This window comes from Ursus maritimus, unplaced genomic scaffold, assembly GCF_017311325.1.
Source record: "Ursus maritimus isolate PB19 unplaced genomic scaffold, ASM1731132v1 scaffold_35, whole genome shotgun sequence".
Taxonomy (NCBI): Eukaryota; Metazoa; Chordata; class Mammalia; order Carnivora; family Ursidae; genus Ursus; species Ursus maritimus.
The window spans coordinates 24262647-24283291 of NW_024426119.1; the positions used below are offsets into that span (position 1 = coordinate 24262647).

Here is a 20645-nt window from a genome sequence, read left to right on the forward strand (position 1 = left end):
GATGGATGTGTAGCTGTGGAAATACATAGGGTTGTCAGGGGAAAGATAAGTTAGGAAAAATATATTCAGGGATAAAGCTTTGTAGAATGCTCAGACTTAAAGGATAGCAAGAGCAAGAACCAGAAAAATAGGTTTGAGAAAGAGTAAGAAAAATAGGAGAGTGTAATGTCATACAAGGCGAGGACAGAATTTGGAGGAAGAGGATGTGGTCTTTCATATCAAATGCTGAAAAAAACTAGAATAGAGAATTAGATTTAGTGATTACAAGCTTGTATGTGATCTTGACAATAGTGTTATGGGCGTATGGGTAGGGCAGAGGCCAGATTGTAATGATCTGGGAAGTGATGATGAGAAAGCAGACTATTTCAGGACCTCTGGGGAAGATGGCGGGGTAGGAGGATCCTAGGCTTACCTCATTGCTAGGATACAATTGGATAGCATCCACATCAGTATAAGTAACCAATGAAGCAGACTATTGAGAAGTTTGATAAGGATGGAAAGGGGAGTGATAGTACCTTAGCTTGAGGGGAACCCAGTCAAGGAAAGGGTTTTGTTGGGTTGTCTGTTTTTTGGGTTTTCTTTCTTCTATATGCAGGAGATTTTAGCTTCTTATTGGGAGTTAGGGAAAAGAATCAGGGGTCAAGGAGGACCTTGAAAGATGCGAGGGGAGAGGGACAGAGCAATATCCTTGAGGAATTAATCCTGAGATGGGATTAAGAGGAGAGGTGGTGGGTGATAAGCCTTGAAGAGGAATTAGGATGCCTACTGCTTCCCCTCTGGTGGCTTATATGTTTATATTGGATAGCAGCTCTCAGGGAAGTAACAGGAAAGCTCTTTTGCTGCTAGAGTGAGAGGATTGAGATGAGTCTTTGGACCCGTTGAAGGGTTGGGGTAGCCACTAGAGGGTGAGGGTATCAGTCAGGTACAAAAGAATTGCTAAGGTATGAAAGAAGTACTAAGTGCAGCCAAAGGGGAAAATCATTCTTCATTGGCAGGCTGAAATGAGGAGAGGAGGGACAGACTACATGTTTTATATAAGGGTGAGGCTTATGTAAAATTCAGTAGGAATAAGGAGAGGTGCAAAATTTTGAAATTTCAGAGGTAGAGTGGTTCTGCTTGGAGACCAGTTGCAAGGAACTGCATGCTGGGGGGTGGTTGCTGTGGTGGAGTAGAACTAATAATTTATTTGTCCCTGCTTTGGATTGCTAAATTAGTTAATTGCCTTGGCTTTGTTGTCTTTATCTTACGGAGGTTAAATGGATGCATAAAAGCCGTACCTGAGAGACATTGCATGGTCCTCTGCTACTACTGTTATGATGTCTCTTTTTCCCACAAGAAGAGGATGTTCTTATAGGTTTATCATTAGAAATTTTCATAGTATGTGGTGTTGGTCATAATAGTAAAACTAATGTTCTTGTTTGTTTTTAGTGGTTACTGCAGCTTCTTTTCACACTAAAGACTCTACTAACAGAAAACCTTTAACCAAAAGTCAGCCCTGTTTGACATCCTTTAATTCTTTGGACATTACTTCCTCTAAAGCAAAGAAAGGAAAAGAGAAGGAAATTGCAAAACTAAAACGGCCCACAGCACTTAAAAAGGTAAACCAAAACCTGGGGATGTTTATTTTACAAGGTAAATAAGGATTTAAATCCCTTTGCCAAAGTAGTTGTGGCGTTTTAGTCAACAGATTATTATGAGATAGTCATAGGCGTACATCTTTATGATGACTAGTTAATTGGAGGTTGGGGATATTGTCAGCATCGAGATTATCTTTCTGTATTGAACTAGGCCCCCTGGAGGATGAGTTCTTTCTGTAAGTTAAAAAAAAAAAAAAGTTAAACATTTAGCATCCAAAACATTGGACCGTAGGAATCAGAAACCCTGGATTTTGGTACTAACTTATATAGTTTTAGGCAAACCTTTCTTACCCTTATCTTCTTCATTGGTAAGTCGGGATAATATCTGCTCTGTTTAATTCATTTATTGTTAGGAGCAGAATGAGATAATCCATGCCCAAATAATTAAAACTACAAAATGTAAATCTATTGTAACCCTGTGACCCTGTTTTTGTGGAAACTCCAGTTTGTCAATCAGGATTTAAAGAGGGAAGCAGATGTGGTTTGATAGCGTAGAATTATATAGCATAATTGCCTTCCTTTATTTTGGATGTAGTACTTCTTTCAACTACAGTGTCTAAAATTACATTTACTTTTTGCCGGTTGGTTTCTTTGTAGCCAACTAAACATGTAGCCAGCCAAACTCATGTCCATTTGTAAGTGAACTGTATCTGTGTAAGAGTGAACATTTTCATCGTTCAGTACATAAAGAGTGATCAGTAATTAAAGACCGGTAATGACTTTTAGGTTATTTTGAAAGAAAGAGAGGAGAAGAAGGGCCGTTTAACTGTGGACCACAACCTTTTGGGATCTGAGGAACCAATAGAAATGCACTTAGATTTTATTGATGATTTGCCACAGGAGACTGTTTCCCAGGAAGGTAAGATCACCCCTTTTTCCCTTATCATGGAATGGTCCAGAGTATTTTAATCGATAAGCCATCACTAGCTGTTACCGTGATTTCAGGATATGCTCCATATTTTATCTACATTTCTTTATTTTTGAGAGTGGTTTCTTTTGAAGATGATTTTGTAGGGAGATATTTAAAAGGGGGGAAGGGCAGGTGTTATGTAGCAGATCTGGGAAGTTTTTGAGGCGTAAGGCCTGAATTTCTTGTAAATACTAATAATTATGGTCCATAAATGCATCCTCTGTAACTCACAGTTCTTTTCATTTTGTCTTCTTCTGTATTTAGAATGCTACTGGCTATTTTCTTCACAGGACTATTTTTCACTGGATTGTTTTTTGTTGATTTTCTTTCTTCCAGTGAATTAATACATACACCACAGTGATTGAGTAGAGAATTACAAAGCCTCTTGTAGTGCAGAATTTAGTTGGTCAATAAGCCTCAGTCCCATACGGTAGCCATCACATGCGATTTTATGTAGGACCTCAGTAAAACTGCACATTCCTTCTGGTATTTTTACTACGTGGAAGAGAGATTTTTTTTTTTTTAATAATTTTTATTTTGTTATGTTAGTCACCATACAGTACATCCCCAGTTTTTGATGCAATGTTCCATGATTCATTATTTGCGTATAACACCCAGTGCACCATTCAATATGTACCCTCCTTAATATCCATCACCGGCCTATCCCATTCCCCCACCACCCTCCCCTCTGAAGCCCTCAGTTTGTTTCCCAGAGTCTATAGTCTCTCATGGTTCATTCCCCCTTCTGTTTACCCCCCCTTCCTTCTTCCCTTCCTTCTCCTACCGATCTTCCTATTTCTTATGTTCCATAAATGAGTGAAACCATATGATAATTGTCTTTCTCTGCTTGACTTATTTCACTTACCATAATCTCCTACAGTCCCATCCATGTTGCTGCAAATGTTGTGTAATCATTCTTTCTGATGGCTGAGTAATATTCCATTGTATATATGGACCACATCTTCTTAATCCAGTCATCTATTGAAGGGCATCTCGGCTCCTTCCACAATTTAGCTATTGTGGACAATGCTGCTATGAACATTGGGTTGCATATGGCCCTTCTCTTCACTACGTCTGTATCTTTGGGGTAGATACCCAGTAGTGCATTTGCTGGATCATAGGGTAGCTCAATTTTTAACTTTTTAAGGGACCTCCACACTGTTTTCCAAAGTGGCTGTACCAACTTGCATTCCAACAATGTAGGAGGGATCCCCTTTTCCACATCCTCTCCAGCAATTGTTGTTTCCTGCCTTGTCAATTTTTGCCATTCTAACTGACGTAAGGTGGTATCTCAGTGTGGTTTTGATTTGAATTTCCCTGATGGCTAATGATTTTGAATATTTTTTCATGTGTCTGTTAGCCATTTGTATGTCTTCATTGGAAAAGTGTCTGTTCAGATCTTCTGCCCATTTTTTAAATTTAATTATTTGTTTCACGTGTATTGAGTTTGAGAAGTTCTTTGTAGCTCTTGGATACTAGTCTTTTATCTGTAGTGTCATTCGCAGATATCTTCTCCCATTCCGTAGGCTGCCTCTTAGTTTTTTTGACTGTTTCCTTGGCTGTGCAGAAGCTTTTTATCTTGCTGAAGTCCCACAAGTTCATTTTATCTTTTGTTTCTCTTGCCTTTAGAGATGTGTCATGAAAAAGGTTGCTTTGGCCGATGTCGTAGAGGTTGCTGCCTATGTTCTCCTCTAGGATTTTGATGGATTCCTGTCTCACATCGAGGTCTTTCGTCCATTTGGAGTTTATCTTTGCGTATGGCGTGAGAGAGTGGTCAAGTTTCATTCTTTTGCATATAGCTGTCCAGTTTTCCCAGCATCATTTATTGAAGAGACTGTCTTTTTTCCACTGGATGTTTCTTCCTGCTTTGTCAAAGATTAGTTGCCCAAAGAGCCGAGGGTCCATTTCTGGGTTCTCTATTCTGTTCCATTGGTCTATGTGTCTGTTTTTGTGCCAGTACCATGCTGTCTTGGTGATCACAGCTTTGTAGTATAGCTTGAAATCCGGCAACATGATGCCCCCAGCTTTGTTTTTCCTTTTCAACAATTCCTTGGCAATTCGGGGCGTTTTCTGGTTCCACACAAATTTAAGGGCTGTTTGTTCCAGTTCTTTGAAAAATGTCAATGGTATTTTGATTGGGATGGCCCTGAAAGTGTAGATTGCTCTGGGTAGCATAGACATTTTAACTATGTTTATTCTTCTGATCCGTGAGTGTGGAATGGTTTTCCATCTTTTTGTGTCTTCTTCAATGTCTTTCAAGAGTGATTTGTAGTTTCTAGAATATAGATCCTTTACGTCTCTGGTTAAGTTAATTCCGAGATAACGTATGATTTTTGGTGCTATTGTAAATGGCATGATTTCCCTAATTTCTCTTTCTTCAGTCTCGTTCGTGTATAGAAATGCGACTGATTTCTGAGCATTGATTTTGTATCCCGCCACATTACTGAATTTCTCTATAAGTTCTAGTAGTTTGGGGGTAGAGTCTTTTGGGTTTTCTGTATAGGGTATCATGTCATCTGCGAAGAGAGACAGTTTGACTTCTTTGCCGATTTGGATACCTTTTATCCCTTTTTGTTGTCTGATTGCTGTTGCAAGGACTTCTAGTACTATGTTGAATAATAATGGCGAGAGTGGGCATCCTTGTCGTGTTCCTGATCTTAAGGGAAAGGCTTTCAGCTTTCCCGTTGAGAATGATATTCTCTGTAGGCTTTTCATAGATGGTTTTTATGAAATTGAGGAATGTGCCCTCTATCCCTACACTCTGCAGGATTTTAATCAGGAAAGGATGCTGTATTTTGTCAAATGCTTTTTCTGCATCAATTGAGAGGATCATATGGTTCTTGACTCTTTTCTTGTTGATATGATCTATCACACTGATCGATTTGCGAATGTTGAACCACCCTTGCATCCCAGGGATGAATCCCACTTGGTCATGATGGATAATCCTTTTAATGTACTGTTGGATCCTATTAGCTAGGATCTTGTTGAGAATTTTGGCATCCATATTCATCAGGGAAATCGGTCTGTAATTCTCCTTTTTGATGGGGTCTTTGTCTGGTTTGGGGATCAAGATAATACTGGCCTCATAGAATGAATTTGGTAGTTTTCCTTCTGTTTCTATTTTTTGAAGCAACTGCAGGAGAATAGGTATTATTTCTTCTTTGAATGTTTGGTAGAATTCCCCGGGGAATCTGTCAGGCCCTGGACTCTTGTTTTTGGGGAGGTTTTTCATCACTGCTTCAATCTCTTCATAATTAATCAGTCTGTTTAAATAATCAATTTCTTCCTGTTTCAGTCTTGGTAGTTTATAAGTTTCCAGGAAGGCCTCCATTTCTTCCAGGTTGTTTAATTTATTGGCATAAAGCTGTTGATAAAAGTTTCTAATGATCCTTCCAATTTCATTGGTGTGTGGAAGAGAGATTTTAAGAGATACCTGGGTAGGTCCCTTTTCTGCTGGTGTATGTGTATTACTTTCTGCAACACATTTAAGTTTGCTTTACACATATTAACTGGCAGTGTTCCGTTGTGTTTAGGAGAGTTTGCTTCTAAAGATTGTTCAGCTAGGACATATTTGGTTAGGATTCCCCTTTACTCTCAATTAAATATCCTTTCCTTTGCATTTAGGTTTATCCGTTCATTCAAAAATTGATGAATTCAGCATTCATTCAGGTGTTTATTGAACATCTATCACATGTACTTCAGTAACTGGGTTGGGGGTTGGAACGTCAGGAAATGTAATAAATAAAAGAGTGGATTGGTCCTGATACAAAAAGCTTATCATCCAGTAGGGAGACAAGAAGATACATGTGTAACTTTGCTAATTAGTGGACTGCAATACAAATAATAACTCGTTTCCTGAGTTTAGCTGTTCAGGAAAGAAACAGCAAATGAAGGAAGCAGTCAAGTCAAGAGATGGTATCTAAAAAATGAGGCTGCCTGAGCCCAGAAGCAAAGGCCAAATGAGAGAAAAACTGGGGTGGTGTCTGAAGAAATCAAGAGGGGTGTGGCAAGTGAGGTAGAATTCATCATTGCCAGCAGCAGTGGGAATTTTTAGACAGTTAAGAAATAAGTGAAAAAAAACAGAGATGAAGGAGATGGGTAATATGATTGGGAAAGAGGTTCAGAAGTTATTACCTTTGTTCTTAAATTTAAATCCTCTAGAATACGTGTTTTACATCATTTCGCTTTCTCTCATCTCTGGTGTAGAGACTTACAGACTGTGTTTGATTTTTAAGAGTATGTTTTAAGAGCTAATAGGAAGACTTCATTTTTGTAGTATATGAGAAATATTTGTGATATAAACAGTGCCTAACTTGTTAGCTTCTGGAGAATTTGAACGTTATACAAAAGACAACTGCCATCCTAAGTAGTGTTGATCAATATATAGTTTTTCAGCATTTGAAGTTTCTAAATTTTTTCCCCTCACCCCACATCTCCGCAGATACTGGACTGAGCATGCCCAGTGATACTTCGCTTTCTCCAGCAAGTCAGAACTCTCCATACTGTATGACACCTGTGTCACAAGGCTCTCCTGCTAGTTCTGGGATAGGCAGTCCGATGGCATCTTCGACAATAACCAAAATCCACAGCAAAAGATTTAGAGAGTAAGTTTTAGTCTCATTGTTGAGGTTGAATAGTTTAAGTATCTTGATTGTAGCTCTGAATGCGGTATTGTCATTACATGGTGGGTTGAGCATGCAAAACTTCAAAGATATTTAAGTTCTTTCAAATTTTTTTTAACAGCTAGTTTTATTTTATTTAAAGCATTTGGCTTCTGTCAGCTATCAGTGTTCATGTAAAAGTGCTTTGACAGTAAATATATTCTTTTATATCACGTAATGTTTATAAATAAACCTGGAAATTTGGCCTTATGTCCTGTATGCACAGTGCCTTAATGTGGGGTTTTTCCCCCTCAAATGCTTTTGCTTTTTTGTCTATATTATTGGCCTTTCAGGAGAAAAACCCTCTCTAACCAATTAAAAACAAGTTTCTAAGACGCTGTTACATGAAGTGAACCTATTACATAAAGCTGTTTGTTTTTAAGCAGATATTTCTAAGTTTTAAAATGTCTATCAGTGAATATTATTGAACTAACAGTTGTTGCTATGAAGGATTTTAGGATTTTAACATTTGTGCAGTTGTTACATTTAAAAATGACATATGAAAGAATCCTGGGTGAAAGTAAAATCTGTATGAATCCAAACATGTTGGTTTGTTCTGTTCCTTTTTTTAAATTGAAGTGTAGTGATACACAATATTACGTTAGTTTTAAGTGTACTACATAGTGATTTGACATTCATACACATTACGGAACGATCATCACGGTAAGTTTTAGTTATCATCTGTCACCATACAAAGTTATTAAACTATTTTTGACTAATTTATAATAACTGGAAGTTTGTACCTCTTAATCTCCTTCATCTGTTTCACCTGTATCCTCATTCCCTTCCCATCTGGCAACCACCATTTGTTCTGTTTATGAGTCTGTTTCTGTTTCGTTCATTTATTTTGTTTTTTAGTTTCCGTATGTAAGTGAAGTCATACAATATTTGTTTTTCTCTAAATTTATTTCACTTAGCATAATACCCTCTGGGTCCATCCATGTTGTTGCAAATGGCAAGATTTGATTCTTCTTTATGGCTGAGTAATATGCCATACACAGTATATAATATTCCATACGTAGCCACACCCCCATTTTATTTATTTATTTATTTATCTGTGGACATTTAGATTGCTTCCATATCTTGGTTTATTATAAACAATGCAGCAGTGAACATAGTTGTGCATATATCTTTTTGAATTCATGTTTTTGTTTTCTTCAGTTAAACACCAGGAAATGGAATCATTAGATTGTATGGTAGTTCTATTTTCAAATTTTTAAGGAAGCTCTGTAGCGTTTTCCGTAGTGGCTACACCAGTTTACGTTCCCATGAGTAGAACGTGAGGGTTCCCTTTTCTCCATGTCCTCGCCAACACTTGTCTTTTTGATTCTAGCAATTCTGATAGGTGTGAGATGATAGCTCATTGGTATCTCATGGCTTTGATTTGTATTTCTCTGAAGGTTAGCAGTGTTGAACATTTTTTCATGTGTCTTTCGGCCCTCTGTATGTCTTTTCTGGAATGTCAGTTCAGGTCTTCTGCCCATTTTCTAACCAGATTATTTGGGGGTTTTTGGTGTTGAGTGTCAGAATCCTTATATGTATTCTGGGTATTAACCTCTCATTTTTTGTTTGTTTGTTTTATTTTGGGTTTTTTGGGGGGGTATTAACCTCTTATCTAACATATCATTTGCAAATAACTTCTCCCATTCAGTAGGTTGTCTTTTTGTTTTATTGATGGTTTCCTTTGTAGTGTAAAAGCTTTTTAGTTTGATGAAGTTTCATCAAAAAATTTTTTCTTCTTGCTTATTTTTGCTTTTGTTGTCCTTACCTTCAGGAGACAGATCCAGAAAAAAATATTGCTAAGACTGATTCATGGTTTTAGGTCTTACATTTAGGTCTTTAATTCATTTTGGGATTACTTTTGTATGTGGTATAAGAAAGCAGTTCCAGTTTCATTCTTTTGCATGTAGCTGTCTAGTTTGCTCAGCACCATTTATTGAAGAACAGTCTTTTCCCCATTGTATATTTTTGCATTTTTTGTCTTAGATTGACTGACCATTAAGTGTGAGTTTATTTCTGGGCTCTTTATTCTGTTCTGTTGATTTCTGTCTGTTTTTGTGCTGGTACCACACTTTTTTGATTACTATAGCTATGCAGAATAGTTTTAAATCTGGGCATGTACCTCTTGCTTTGATCTTTCTCAAGCTCGCTTTGGCTGTTTGGGTCTTTCGTGATTCCCTACAAATTTTAGGATTCTTTGTTCTAGTTCTGTGAAAAATGCTATTTTGATAAGGATTGCATTAAAATCTGTAAATTGCTTTGTATAGTGTGGACATTTAACAACATTAATTCTTCCAGTCCATGAGCACAGTATATCTTTCAATTTATGTCATCTTCAGTTTCTTTCATCAAAGTCTTTTAGTTTTCCAAGTACAGTTTTTACACCTCCATGGTTAAGTTTATTCCTAGGCAGTTCTAGGTATTTTATTCTTTTTGCTGCAGTTGTAAATGGGATTGTTTTCTTAATTTCTCTTTCTGCTAGTTTGTTATTGTATGGAGGTGCAGCAGATTTCTGTGTATTAATTTTGTATCCTGTAGCTTTACTGAATTAATTTATTAGTCCTAATTGTTTTCTGGTGTAGTCTTCAGTGTTTTCTATGCACAGTATCATTTCATCTGCAAATAGTGACGGTTTCACTTCTTCATTAACCAACTTGGACACCTTTTATTTCTTTTTCTTCTCTGATTGCTGTCGCTAAGATTTCTAGTACTATGTTGAATAAAAGTGGCAAGACTGAGCATCCTTGTCTTGTTCCTGATTTTAGAGAAAAAGCTTTCAGCTTTTCACTGTTGAGTATGGTATTAACTATGGGTTTGTCATATATGGCCTTCATTATGTTGAGGTATGTTCCCTGTGTACCTATTTTGTTGAGAATTTTTATGATAAATGGGTGTAGAATTTTGTCAAATGTTTTCTCTGCATCTGTTGAGAAGATCATATGATTTTTATCCTTTATTTTGTTAATGTGTATGATGATTGTTTGTGGATATTGAATTATGTCTGCATCCCTGAAATAAATGCCATTTTGATCATGGCGTGTGATTCTTTTAACATATCATTGAATTTGGTTTGCTAATATTTTGTTGAGGATTTTTGCATCTATGTTCATCAGGGATATTGACCTATAACTTTCTTTTTTTGTAGCGTCTTTGTCTGTCTGGTTTTGGTATTGGGTTTCATAGAATGAATTTGGAAGTGTTCCTTACTCTTATTTTTTGGAATAATTTGAGAAGAATAGGAATTAACTCTTCTTTAAATGTGTGACAGAGGGACACCTGCGTGGCTTAGTTGGTTAAGCATCTGCCTTCGGCTCAGGTCATGATCTCACGGTCCTGGGATCGAGCCCCGCATCAGGCTCCCTGCTCGGCAGGGAGTCTGCTTCTCCCTCTGCCTAGCTTGTGCTCTTTCTCTCTCAGTCACTCTCTCTCCTTCTCAAATAAATAAAATCTTTAAAAAGAAATTTTAAAAAATGTTTGATAGAATTCGTCTGTGAAGCTGTCTGGTTCTGGACTTTTGTTGGGAATTTTTGGATTATTGATTCTATTTTATTACTAGTAAACAGTGTTCAGATTTTCTATTTCTGAATGATTCAGTTTTGGAAGATTGTGTATGTCTAAGAATTTAACCATTTCTTCTCAGTTGTCTAGTTTATTGATGTATAATTTTTTGTAGTAGTCTTTTATGGTTCTTTGTATTTTTGTGGTGTCAGTTGTAACTTCTCTCTGATTTTGTTTATTTGGGCCTCCTTTTTCTTTCTTGATGAGTCTGGCTTAAAAGTTTATCATTATTGTCTTTTTTTTAATCTTTTTTTTCATTGAAGTATAGTTGACACGGTATTACATTAGTTCCGGGTATATAACATAATGATTTGACAAGTCTGTATGTTATGTTTACCTCAAGTATAGCTACTGTCTGTCACCATACAATGCTATTACAATACCATTAACTATATTTCCTATGTTGTGCCTTTTATCCTCATGACTTATTCATTCTATTACTGAAAGCAGGTATCTCCCCTCCTTTTCACGCATTGTGCCCATCTTCCCACCCTTTACTCCTTATCCATCAGTTCTTTCTCAGTATTTATGGTTCTGTTTCTTTTTTTTTTTATTTGTTCACTTGTTTTGTTTTTTAGATTCCACAAGTAAGTGGAATTATGTGGTAGTTTTTTTCTGTCTGAAGTACTTAGCATAATACCATCTAGGGTTCTTGGTTTCATTGATCTTTTCTGTTGTTTCTTTTTCAGTCTCTTTTATTTAGTTCCTCTCTGATCTTTATTATTTACTTCCTTCTGCTCATTTTGGGCCTTGCTTGTTCTTCTTTTTTTAGTTCCTTTATGTAAGGTTAGGTTGTTTATTGGAGATTTTTCTTGTTTCTTAGAGTAGGCCTGTGTCACTATAAACTTCTCTCTTAGAACAGTTTTTGCTCTGTCCCACAGATTTTGGAAGTTGTGTTTCCATCTTCCTTTGTCTCAGGATATTTTTTAATTTCTTCTTTGATTTCTTTGACCCATTGATTGTTTATTTGCATGTTGTTTGGCCTCCTCATGTTTGTGTTTTTTCCAATTTTCCCCCTTGTAATTGATTTCTAGTTTCATCCCATTGTAGTTGAAAAGATGGTTGACATGATTTCAGTCTTCTTAAATGTATTGAGACTTGTTTTGTGGACTAACCTGTGATCCACCCTGGAGAAGGTTCCATGTGCACTTGAAAGGAAAGTGTTTTCTGCTGTTTTGGATGGGGCGTTTTTTATATTTGTATTATGTCTATCTGGTCTGATCTGCTGTGTAAAGCCACTGTTTCCTTACTGATACTCTCTTTGGATGATCTCTCTATTGATGTAGGTGGGGCGTTACGTTACTATCAGTTTCGACCTTTGTGTCTATAAATACTTGCTTTATATATTTAGGTGCTGTTATGTTGTATACTTAGATATTTACAGTTGTTATATCCTCTTGTTAGATTGATTCTTTTATCATTATTTAATGTCCTTCTTTATCTCTTATACAGTCTTTGTTTTAAAGTCCATTTTGTCTGATATAACTATTCCTGCCCCAGCTTTCTTTTCATTTCTGTGTGCATGGAATATCTTTTTCCATCTCTTTACTTCCAGTTTGTTTTTGTCTTAGTTCTGAATTGAGTCTTTTTTTTTTTTTTTTCTTAGAGCGTGAGTAGCGGGTGTGTGGTGGGGGGGGAAAGCAGAGGGAGAGAGAGACTCTTAAGCAAGCTCCATGCCCGGCACAGAGCCTGACACAGGGCTAGATCTCACTACCCTGAGATCGTGACCTCAGCTGAAATCAAGAGTTGGAGACTTAATCAACTGAGCCCCCAGGTGCCCCCGAATTGAGTCTCTGATAAGCAGCATATAGATGGGTCTTGCTTTTTTATCCATTCAGTCACCCTGAGTCTTTGTTTGTAGTGTTTCTTCCATTTACACTTGAAGTAATTATCAGTAGGTATGTACTTATTGACATTTTTTTTTTTGTTTTCTGTTTTTGTAGTTTCTGTTGGTTTTTTTTTTCCCTTGATCTCTTGCCTTGGGGTTTGATGACTTTCTTTAGTGTTACGTTTGGATTCCTTTCTCTTTATTTCCTGTATATCTGTTACAGGTTTTGGTTTGTTTATCATGAAGTTCATGTATAGTATCCTATGTATGTAAGTTTATGTAAGTTGATGATTTCTTAAGTTCAAACGCATTCTTAAAGCACTACATTTTTCCCCGCCCTGCAGTGTTTCATGTTTTGACATCCTGCTTTACATCTTTACCTTTGTATCCCTTAACAAAATATCGTAGACATCATTGATTTTACTGTTCTTGTTTTTAACCTTCATACTCACTTTATAAGTCGTTGGTCTATACTACCTTTGCAATATGTTTGCTTTTGCCAGTGAGATGTTTTTCATTTATAACTTTCTTCTCGTTGTGGCTTTTTCTCTTCCACTTAAAGACGTCCCTTTAACATTTCTTATAAGGCCAGTTTAGTGTTGATGAGGTCCTTTAACTTTTGTCTTTAAACTCTTCATCTCTTCTTCAATTCTGAATGATGATCTTGCCAAGTAAATTTCTTGGTTGTAGGTTTTTTCCTTTCAGCACTTTGAGTGTATGGTGCCATTCTCTTCTGCCTGTGAAGTTTCTGTTGAAAGCTCAGCTGATAATTTTGTTTATGTTCTCTTCTGCGTAACTAGTTGCTTTTCTCTTGCTGCTTCTAAGATTATTTCTTTATCTTTAATTTTTGACATCTTAGTTATTACATGTCTTAGTGTAGCTCTTTTTGGGTTAATCTTGTTTTTGGCTCTCTGTGCTTCCTGGATCTGGATGTCTGTTTTCTTCCCCAGGTTAGGGAAGTTTTCTGCCATTATTTCCTCAAATAAGCTTTCTACTTCTTTCTCTCGTTTTTCCGCTTATGGGACCCCATAATGTAAATGTTAGTCTGCTTGATGTTGTCTCAGAGGTCTTTTAAACTGTCGTCATTTTTTAAAATTGTTTTGTCTCCTTGCTCTTCAACTTGGTGACTCTCACTACTCTGTCTTCCAGATCACTGATCATTCTTCTGCATCATCTACTGTGCTTTGATTCCCTCTAGTGTATTATTTTATTTTCTGCTCTGATGGGTTCTTTTTGATAGTTTGTATCTGTTTGCTGAAGTTCTCACCGTGTTCATCCATTCTGCTTGAATTCGGTGAACATCTTTATGACCATTACTTTGAACTCTTTATTAGGTAGTTTGCTTATCTCCATTTCATTTCATTCTTTTCTCGGGTTTTGTCTTGTTCTTTCGTTTGAAATATATTTCTCTGTCTTCTCATTTTGCCTGACTCTCTCTGTTTTTATGTATTGGATAGGTTAGCTATGTCTCAGAGTCTTGATGGAGTGACCTAATATAGAAGGCATCCTGTGGGGCCTTGAAGCATGGTCTCCCCTGCTCCCCAGAACTGGGCATTTCAGGGGTGTCTCCTGTGTGGACTACATGTGTCCTTCTGTTATGGCTGGGCTGTGACTGCTGGGTTCGTGGTGGTAGGTGGGTTTGGCCTCAAAGGCCCTGCTGTAATTGTTGGGGGCATTTTAGTGGTCGGGGCTATAGCTACTTTGGGAGGTGCCAGTCTGAGGCTCCCTGCTGCATGGCAGGGCAGTAGCTGCTTTGCAGGGGTGTCATCCCCCTCAGGGTCACTTGCTGAGTGTGGTGGAATGGGAGTTATTTTAGAGGGGGCCCTTGTACCTGGTGTGGGCTGCCCACCAAGTCTGGTGGACGGGGAGCTGCTTTGGGAGACCATGGGATCTGGCTGAAACTACCTGCCAGGTGCAGTGGGGTGGGAACCACTTTCAGGGGGATGTGTACGGGGGCCAGCATTGTTAGGTAGCGCGGGTCTGCGAGGGCATGCTGAGGCAGGGCAAGAGGTGTTAGCAAGGCAGAAGAAGAGTGTCAGAAATGGCTCGCACTGGTGCTTCTGTTCCAGGAAAATGTTCCCATAGATCCCTGCGCCTCCTGCACATGCCCTGAAGTTAGCAAATCTTCAGTGTGGCCCAGGTGTTTTTCAAAATGCTGCCTCTGTGCTGGGTCTCAGAGCCAGTGAATTTGTGCCTGTGCCCTTTAAGAGTAGAATCTCAGTTTCCTTTAGCCCTCTGGCTCTCCTGGAGTTAAGCCCCATAGTGGTTATGGGGCCTCATCTTCCGGATGCAGGTCTGCAGGGTGGGCATGCTTGATACAGGGCTTGAACCCTTTGTTCCTTAGAAAGGATGCCCTCTGCGTTTGTGATGTCCCTTCTGTTTGGGAGTCACTGAGCAGGGGATGTGGTCCTGGTTAGAGCCCTTTTTTGCCTTTCCTACTTGTCTGGTGTGGCTTTTTCTATCTTGAGTTGTGAAAGAGCTGTTTTTGCCATTTGTCAGGTCATTCTCAGAGAGTTGTTCTGTAGGATGTTGTAATGTTGGTGTCTGTGGAGGAGATGAGCTTGGGATCCTCCTGTTTTGCTATCTTGATCCTCCTATCCTGTTCCTTTTCTTTATACCGTTGTTTTGAGCTAATTTATACTGTTTTGAGCTAATTCTTTTTGTCTGGATTTGTGAAGTTAATTGTCAAATAATAGATGTGGAGCAAAGGAAACACTTGGGGAGTGAAATGTTACATATATATGAAATAAACAGCTTGAAAAAAAAACAGAATGAAGAAAACTGCATTTTTGATGTTCTCTTTTGTAAGTGCATTCTTTAATTTTACAAACTTTGATAATTTTTCTTCAGTCTGTATCTTCTCTTCTGAAGTAGTGTCACACTTACTTACTTAAACACTATTTATTTAAACATTTTTCACATAAAGAAACAATTTTCCAAAACAATTTTTTTTCCTGCTAAAGAAGGGCAGACTTAGTATTTTCCTACTATATCATATAATTCAGAAGTGGAAATTTACTGGTTAGTCTTAGATTAGAAATTACACCAATTCTCCCTGTTAAGTACCTGTTTATAGTAGAGGTGTTAAGGATGGGAACTTGAAAAATAGAGTATATAGGGAGTAAGTAAACTTGGATGACTTCCTTATCCCTGCAGTTAAGTACTGGAGTGGCTCCACTCACTGCCTCTGTGTTGCTTGCGTTATAGCCATACATGATCTCACAGAGAGCCTCAGTCAGTTGCTTTGCTTGCTATAAGGGCATGTGACTTTTACTTCAAGGCTTCTTTGATTTTGGCTTCAATTTAATTACTGAGTTCATCCTCCACAGCCATAGATTTTCAGAGTTAGAGAAGCCGTTGAGGCCATCTTCACCTAACTCCTTATTTTTATGGTCGAGCAAGCCAATTCCCAGAGATTGCGACTTACCAGAGTGTGGAGGATGATTTGGTTGGTATGAGGGCATTCAGTTAGCTTTTGGGAAATTATATTTCTTTCCTACTAGAAGCATCATTGGTATTTACTTTATATCTTCTTACGAGAAATATTGTATCTCTTTTTATCAAGTAACAGGCTAACATTTGATTTATATCCTTAATAATTTAATAATTGGGAGTTTGGATAGTACTTATCTGAGGATAAATCCAACTTTTCCATAAAAGCCAATCTCTTGCAACTCAGGAAAACTCTTTTCTTTTTCTGATTTGCAGTAGGATGTAAGAAATTTTTTTAAAGAGTTGATTTTTCAGTGAAAACCTCTTACTGGATATTTTTTGTCCCCTAACATAATCTTATAATTATAGGAAGTAAATTAGGATGGATACTTACGTGTTTTGGGTTTCCTTTACAGGTATTGTAATCAGGTTCTTTGTAAAGAGATTGATGAATGTGTGACTCTTCTTCTTCAAGAGCTTGTCAGTTTTCAGGAACGCATCTACCAAAAAGATCCTGTGAGAGCAAAAGCAAGGAGACGGCTGGTTATGGGCCTAAGGGAGGTTACTAAACATATGAAGTTAAATAAGATCAAGTGTGTTATAATTTCTCCAAACTGTGAAAAAATCCAGTCGAAAGGTATGAACATTTTACTTTTGAAGTGTTTTGATATTTATTTAGTATAATTGTAGGATATACAATGAATTTTAAAGTGAAAGCCATATGTCTGTCTTTGCAGAGTTTAGGTATAAAACATAATGTTGAACATGAGGAAAGAAAGTGAAATCTTTCATTATCTCAAATTAAGTAATAAAATTGAGATCGGACTGTAAAAGTATCCTAATCTATGAACACCAGTGAAGGATTTAATTTGGGCCAACCAAGTGTCGCCTCTGTTGTAATCAGAGTGAGGACTTGTAAGAGTACATTCCTTTATTGCTGCAAATATATTTCTCCTTGAAAGATTTTTATATTACCTTTCTTTGATGGTCCTTTTCTCTTAAATAGAATTAGAGAAAAGATAAAGTTGTCTGCTCTTGCTTACGGTGATTTGTTTCAGAAATGAGCAGTTCCATGCAGAGGCTCTTGTATCAACCTGCACACAGTACTTCTTACTGTGTCATGCACCTTGATTGGTTGGTTTTCATGGATGAGCCACTTTGGGTAATTGGAGAGGACAGATGCAGAGGTAACAGTAGTAGGCATATTCTCCACAGGGGAGAAATACCAATAAAAATAATAATATATATCTGTCTTATTCCCACTTGAGCTGAGAGAATAAAGACATCAGCCACTATTAACAATTTTAATTTCTTTTTAAATGAATGTCATATTGAAATTTGACTCCCACTATACCAGTCCCTATGGGGAGAGACAAAAACTGGCATTGAAGAATTTTAAAATTTATTGGGAAGAAAGAAAATATGTATATATATCCATATATCATATAAATTTCAATAGGAAAATAAGTGGAATGGTGAAAGTGCCACAAGCATTCATAGAGTCCTTTGCTGCTGTGTTTTATGCTTTAGCTGTTGGATGCTAAAATACCTCCATTTATATAAGTAAATTAAGATATCCGCATATGTTGACTTTCTCAGGTGGCCTGGATGAGGCTCTCTATAATGTTATAGCCATGGCACGGGAACAAGAAATTCCTTTTGTGTTTGCCCTTGGAAGAAAAGCTCTAGGACGCTGTGTGAACAAGCTGGTTCCTGTTAGCGTAGTGGGAATCTTCAACTACTTTGGTGCTGAGGTAAGACTTAAGAGGATATACACTCCCTCTTGTCCTCACCACCCCCCAGGACGTTCTCTGTTAACACATGCCAGTGTTCTTTTTAAGCATTTGAAGAAGTGAGATGACTTTCCGAAGAATGAGTGGAAAATTTTTGAGTATTACATTTCCTTTTTTTAGTGCTAAAAACATTTACACAAGTTAATTCTACAACATTTTGGCTGTAAAGATTTTAGCTCCTGTTTTTCCCACAGTGCTTTTTTCTTCTGGTTCAGTTTTGTAATATATGATAATTTATTTAAATGCTGGGTAAAGATATTTGATATTGTATGATATAAAATAATTTTCTCCAATATATATATTGGCTATATTTTTTGCTACTTGGAGTCAAGAGAGAAAAAGATCCTTTAATTAGAGAGGATTTTCTTCTTGAAAATGGAATTCATAACCAGTTATCAAAATAATTCTGCACTCATGATACCTTTATCTTCCTCTCGTGGTCTGCTAATACAAAGCTTTGCCCATAGGAGCTGAAGATAATAAGAAATAATAATAACAATAGGGTGGTTATTAATAATTAGAATAAAAGTTATTTATCTCCATTAATGCTTAGTAACTGATAACATTTTAAGACTCTTTTATGAAGTGGACTCTGAAGTATTTTGTAACACCATTCATGGACCATTTCCCCTCTTCCCAAGCATCCTATTTTTATTTAAGTGTGTGTCCTTTCTTATGCAGTCACCATGTTTGCATACCCCCATTTCCCATCCATTCAGTTTCTCTCCCATTACCCATGAAGTTATCTACCTACCTATTTCGTAAGTATATACTCAATATTTCTGCTCCCACAGTAGTCTATGCATTTCTCAGTTATAGTTATCATACTGCCTTGCTGTAGATTGTGTTTCTTTCCCTTTACCTATGAATTCCTTGAGGGCAGGCCTCTTGTCTTTGTGTCCCTGAGCATGAGCAGGTGATAAATGTTTGTTCAGTGAATTACGTGGTATAGGTATACCCTGCTTGCTATGTTAAACTGTATGTCAGAATTTGGGTGATAAGTACCTCTGTGAGAAAAAAGGGTCATATGTAAAGACACCTAATAAAAATATACTTTTTTTTTTTTAAAGATTTTATTTATTTATTCGACAGAGATAGAGACAGCCAGCGAGAGAGGGAACACAAGCAGGGGGAGTGGGAGAGGAAGAAGCAGGCTCATAGCGGAGGAGCCTGATGTGGGGCTCAATCCCATAACGCCGGGATCACGCCCTGAGCTGAAGGCAGACGCTTAACCGCTGTGCCACCCAGGCGCCCCTAAAAATATACTTCTTTTTTGTTCAGTGTTAGTTTATGGAATAGGAGTGGGATTGAGGTCAGGAAAAGTGGACATGTTTGTTTTTCATTGTATTGACTTCTCATTGAATTGTATATACTAGATTATTTGTATGGCTTTATAAAATGCTTGCCAGTTTTGTTTGTACATTGTTTTACTTGTCCTCTACTATTTTGAGATAGGTAAGTTATTGTTTAAACCAAAATACCTTCTTAAAATGGGGGTAAAGGAAATAGTGTTATATTATCACATGTACTCATTTGCAGTAATGTGGTAGTATACGTAAGTTATTTTTACCATCTGCTAAAACTAACCTTTGAATTAAGCTTTTTCTCCCTAACCTGACATTCAAGGTTTTTATTCCCTGATAGCTTTCCTCTTTAATTTTCTTTTTTTCTCTTCTTTGTTATTTTTTTATTCCCAACTATTTCTGTGTTTTATTTATATTGTAAAATGAATGTTAATCTCAATATCACACATCCATATGCCTATTTTCTTTTTGTTGGCTTCACTTAAATACACAGTTTGTTAAACATTGCGAACAAATATTTAGGAAGTCTGTTATGTGTAACACGTAGGAGCTGTTTTTACCAGAATCCGTTATTCCTTCTTTTTAAAAATAAATAAATCCTGAGTATATTTTGAAACTACTAGTAGTTAGCATGCTTAAAATCATTGCAGTTGGCAACAACATTTATTGTACCTACTACTTTAAACAATTTAACTGAAGCTGTGCTGCTTATGTTTTTTCTTCTTAAGTTTAATTTTCAGGGACATATTATTCCATAGCAATATAATACTTGCTGCCATGCTTTCATCCAGTTATGGTTTAAATTTAAATGACAGTGCCTTGGTAGGAGGAGAAAAATTGTACTGTACTTTTCCTCCCATTGTCTGAAAGCATAATTTAATACATAATATTAAACATATTCTCAGGAATGTTCAGGTCTGACATCTGACATTTTTTATTTAATGTTTGGGTGTGTTGCATTGTGATACTAAATCAAGACATTAAATGGAAGTAGAAGGTTGTTTAATTATGATATAAGAATCGTAAAAAGTTATTATTTGATTGTCTTTTCTAGTGGCTGTGGAAACTTCAGTTTTCTTTGGAGTTTTTTAGATGTCATAATTGTTGAAGTTCAGCTTCAGTGCTATATAAATTTTGCCATTTTATTAACATGTGTACAGTCCATCACCCACCATTTTGCTGAAATTATTAATTACCATTCATGTTCATTTTTGTTTCACTGATGGAGGAACTTCTGATTATTTAGCTCCATAGTCTACTTCAGGCTCTTTATTCTATTTTTGTAATTTGCATTTGTCCCAGTATCTTTGGCTTGTCCTTCTTAATAAGTGTCATATTTTCATCATCAAGGTCTCAGCTAGCCATACCATCACTGACTTCTTTTGATCTTCTTCAAGCTCTTCCAATAAGCACACATCTAGGGAACTTTTAATTTTTGTGGGGACTGCTGTCTTCTTCTGTAGCCTTTAACATCACACTGCATACACTCATTCCCTTGTATTCTAATCCATATAAGATTCTT

General features: G+C 37.0%; 1 protein-coding gene across 3 annotated transcripts in view; it reads left to right on the forward strand.

Moving 5' to 3' along the window:
- The window catches only part of SECISBP2L (SECIS binding protein 2 like), a 63388-nt gene that overhangs the window by 30224 nt on the left and 12519 nt on the right, over positions 1-20645 (forward strand). For all 3 annotated transcript variants that reach the window (XM_040620652.1, XM_040620651.1, XM_040620650.1), the window contains 5 exons: positions 1429-1598; positions 2364-2496; positions 6989-7151; positions 16443-16663; positions 17626-17780. In XM_040620652.1, coding sequence (XP_040476586.1) covers positions 1429-1598; positions 2364-2496; positions 6989-7151; positions 16443-16663; positions 17626-17780 — 842 coding nt within the window. The remainder of the gene's footprint in view (positions 1-1428; positions 1599-2363; positions 2497-6988; positions 7152-16442; positions 16664-17625; positions 17781-20645) is intronic.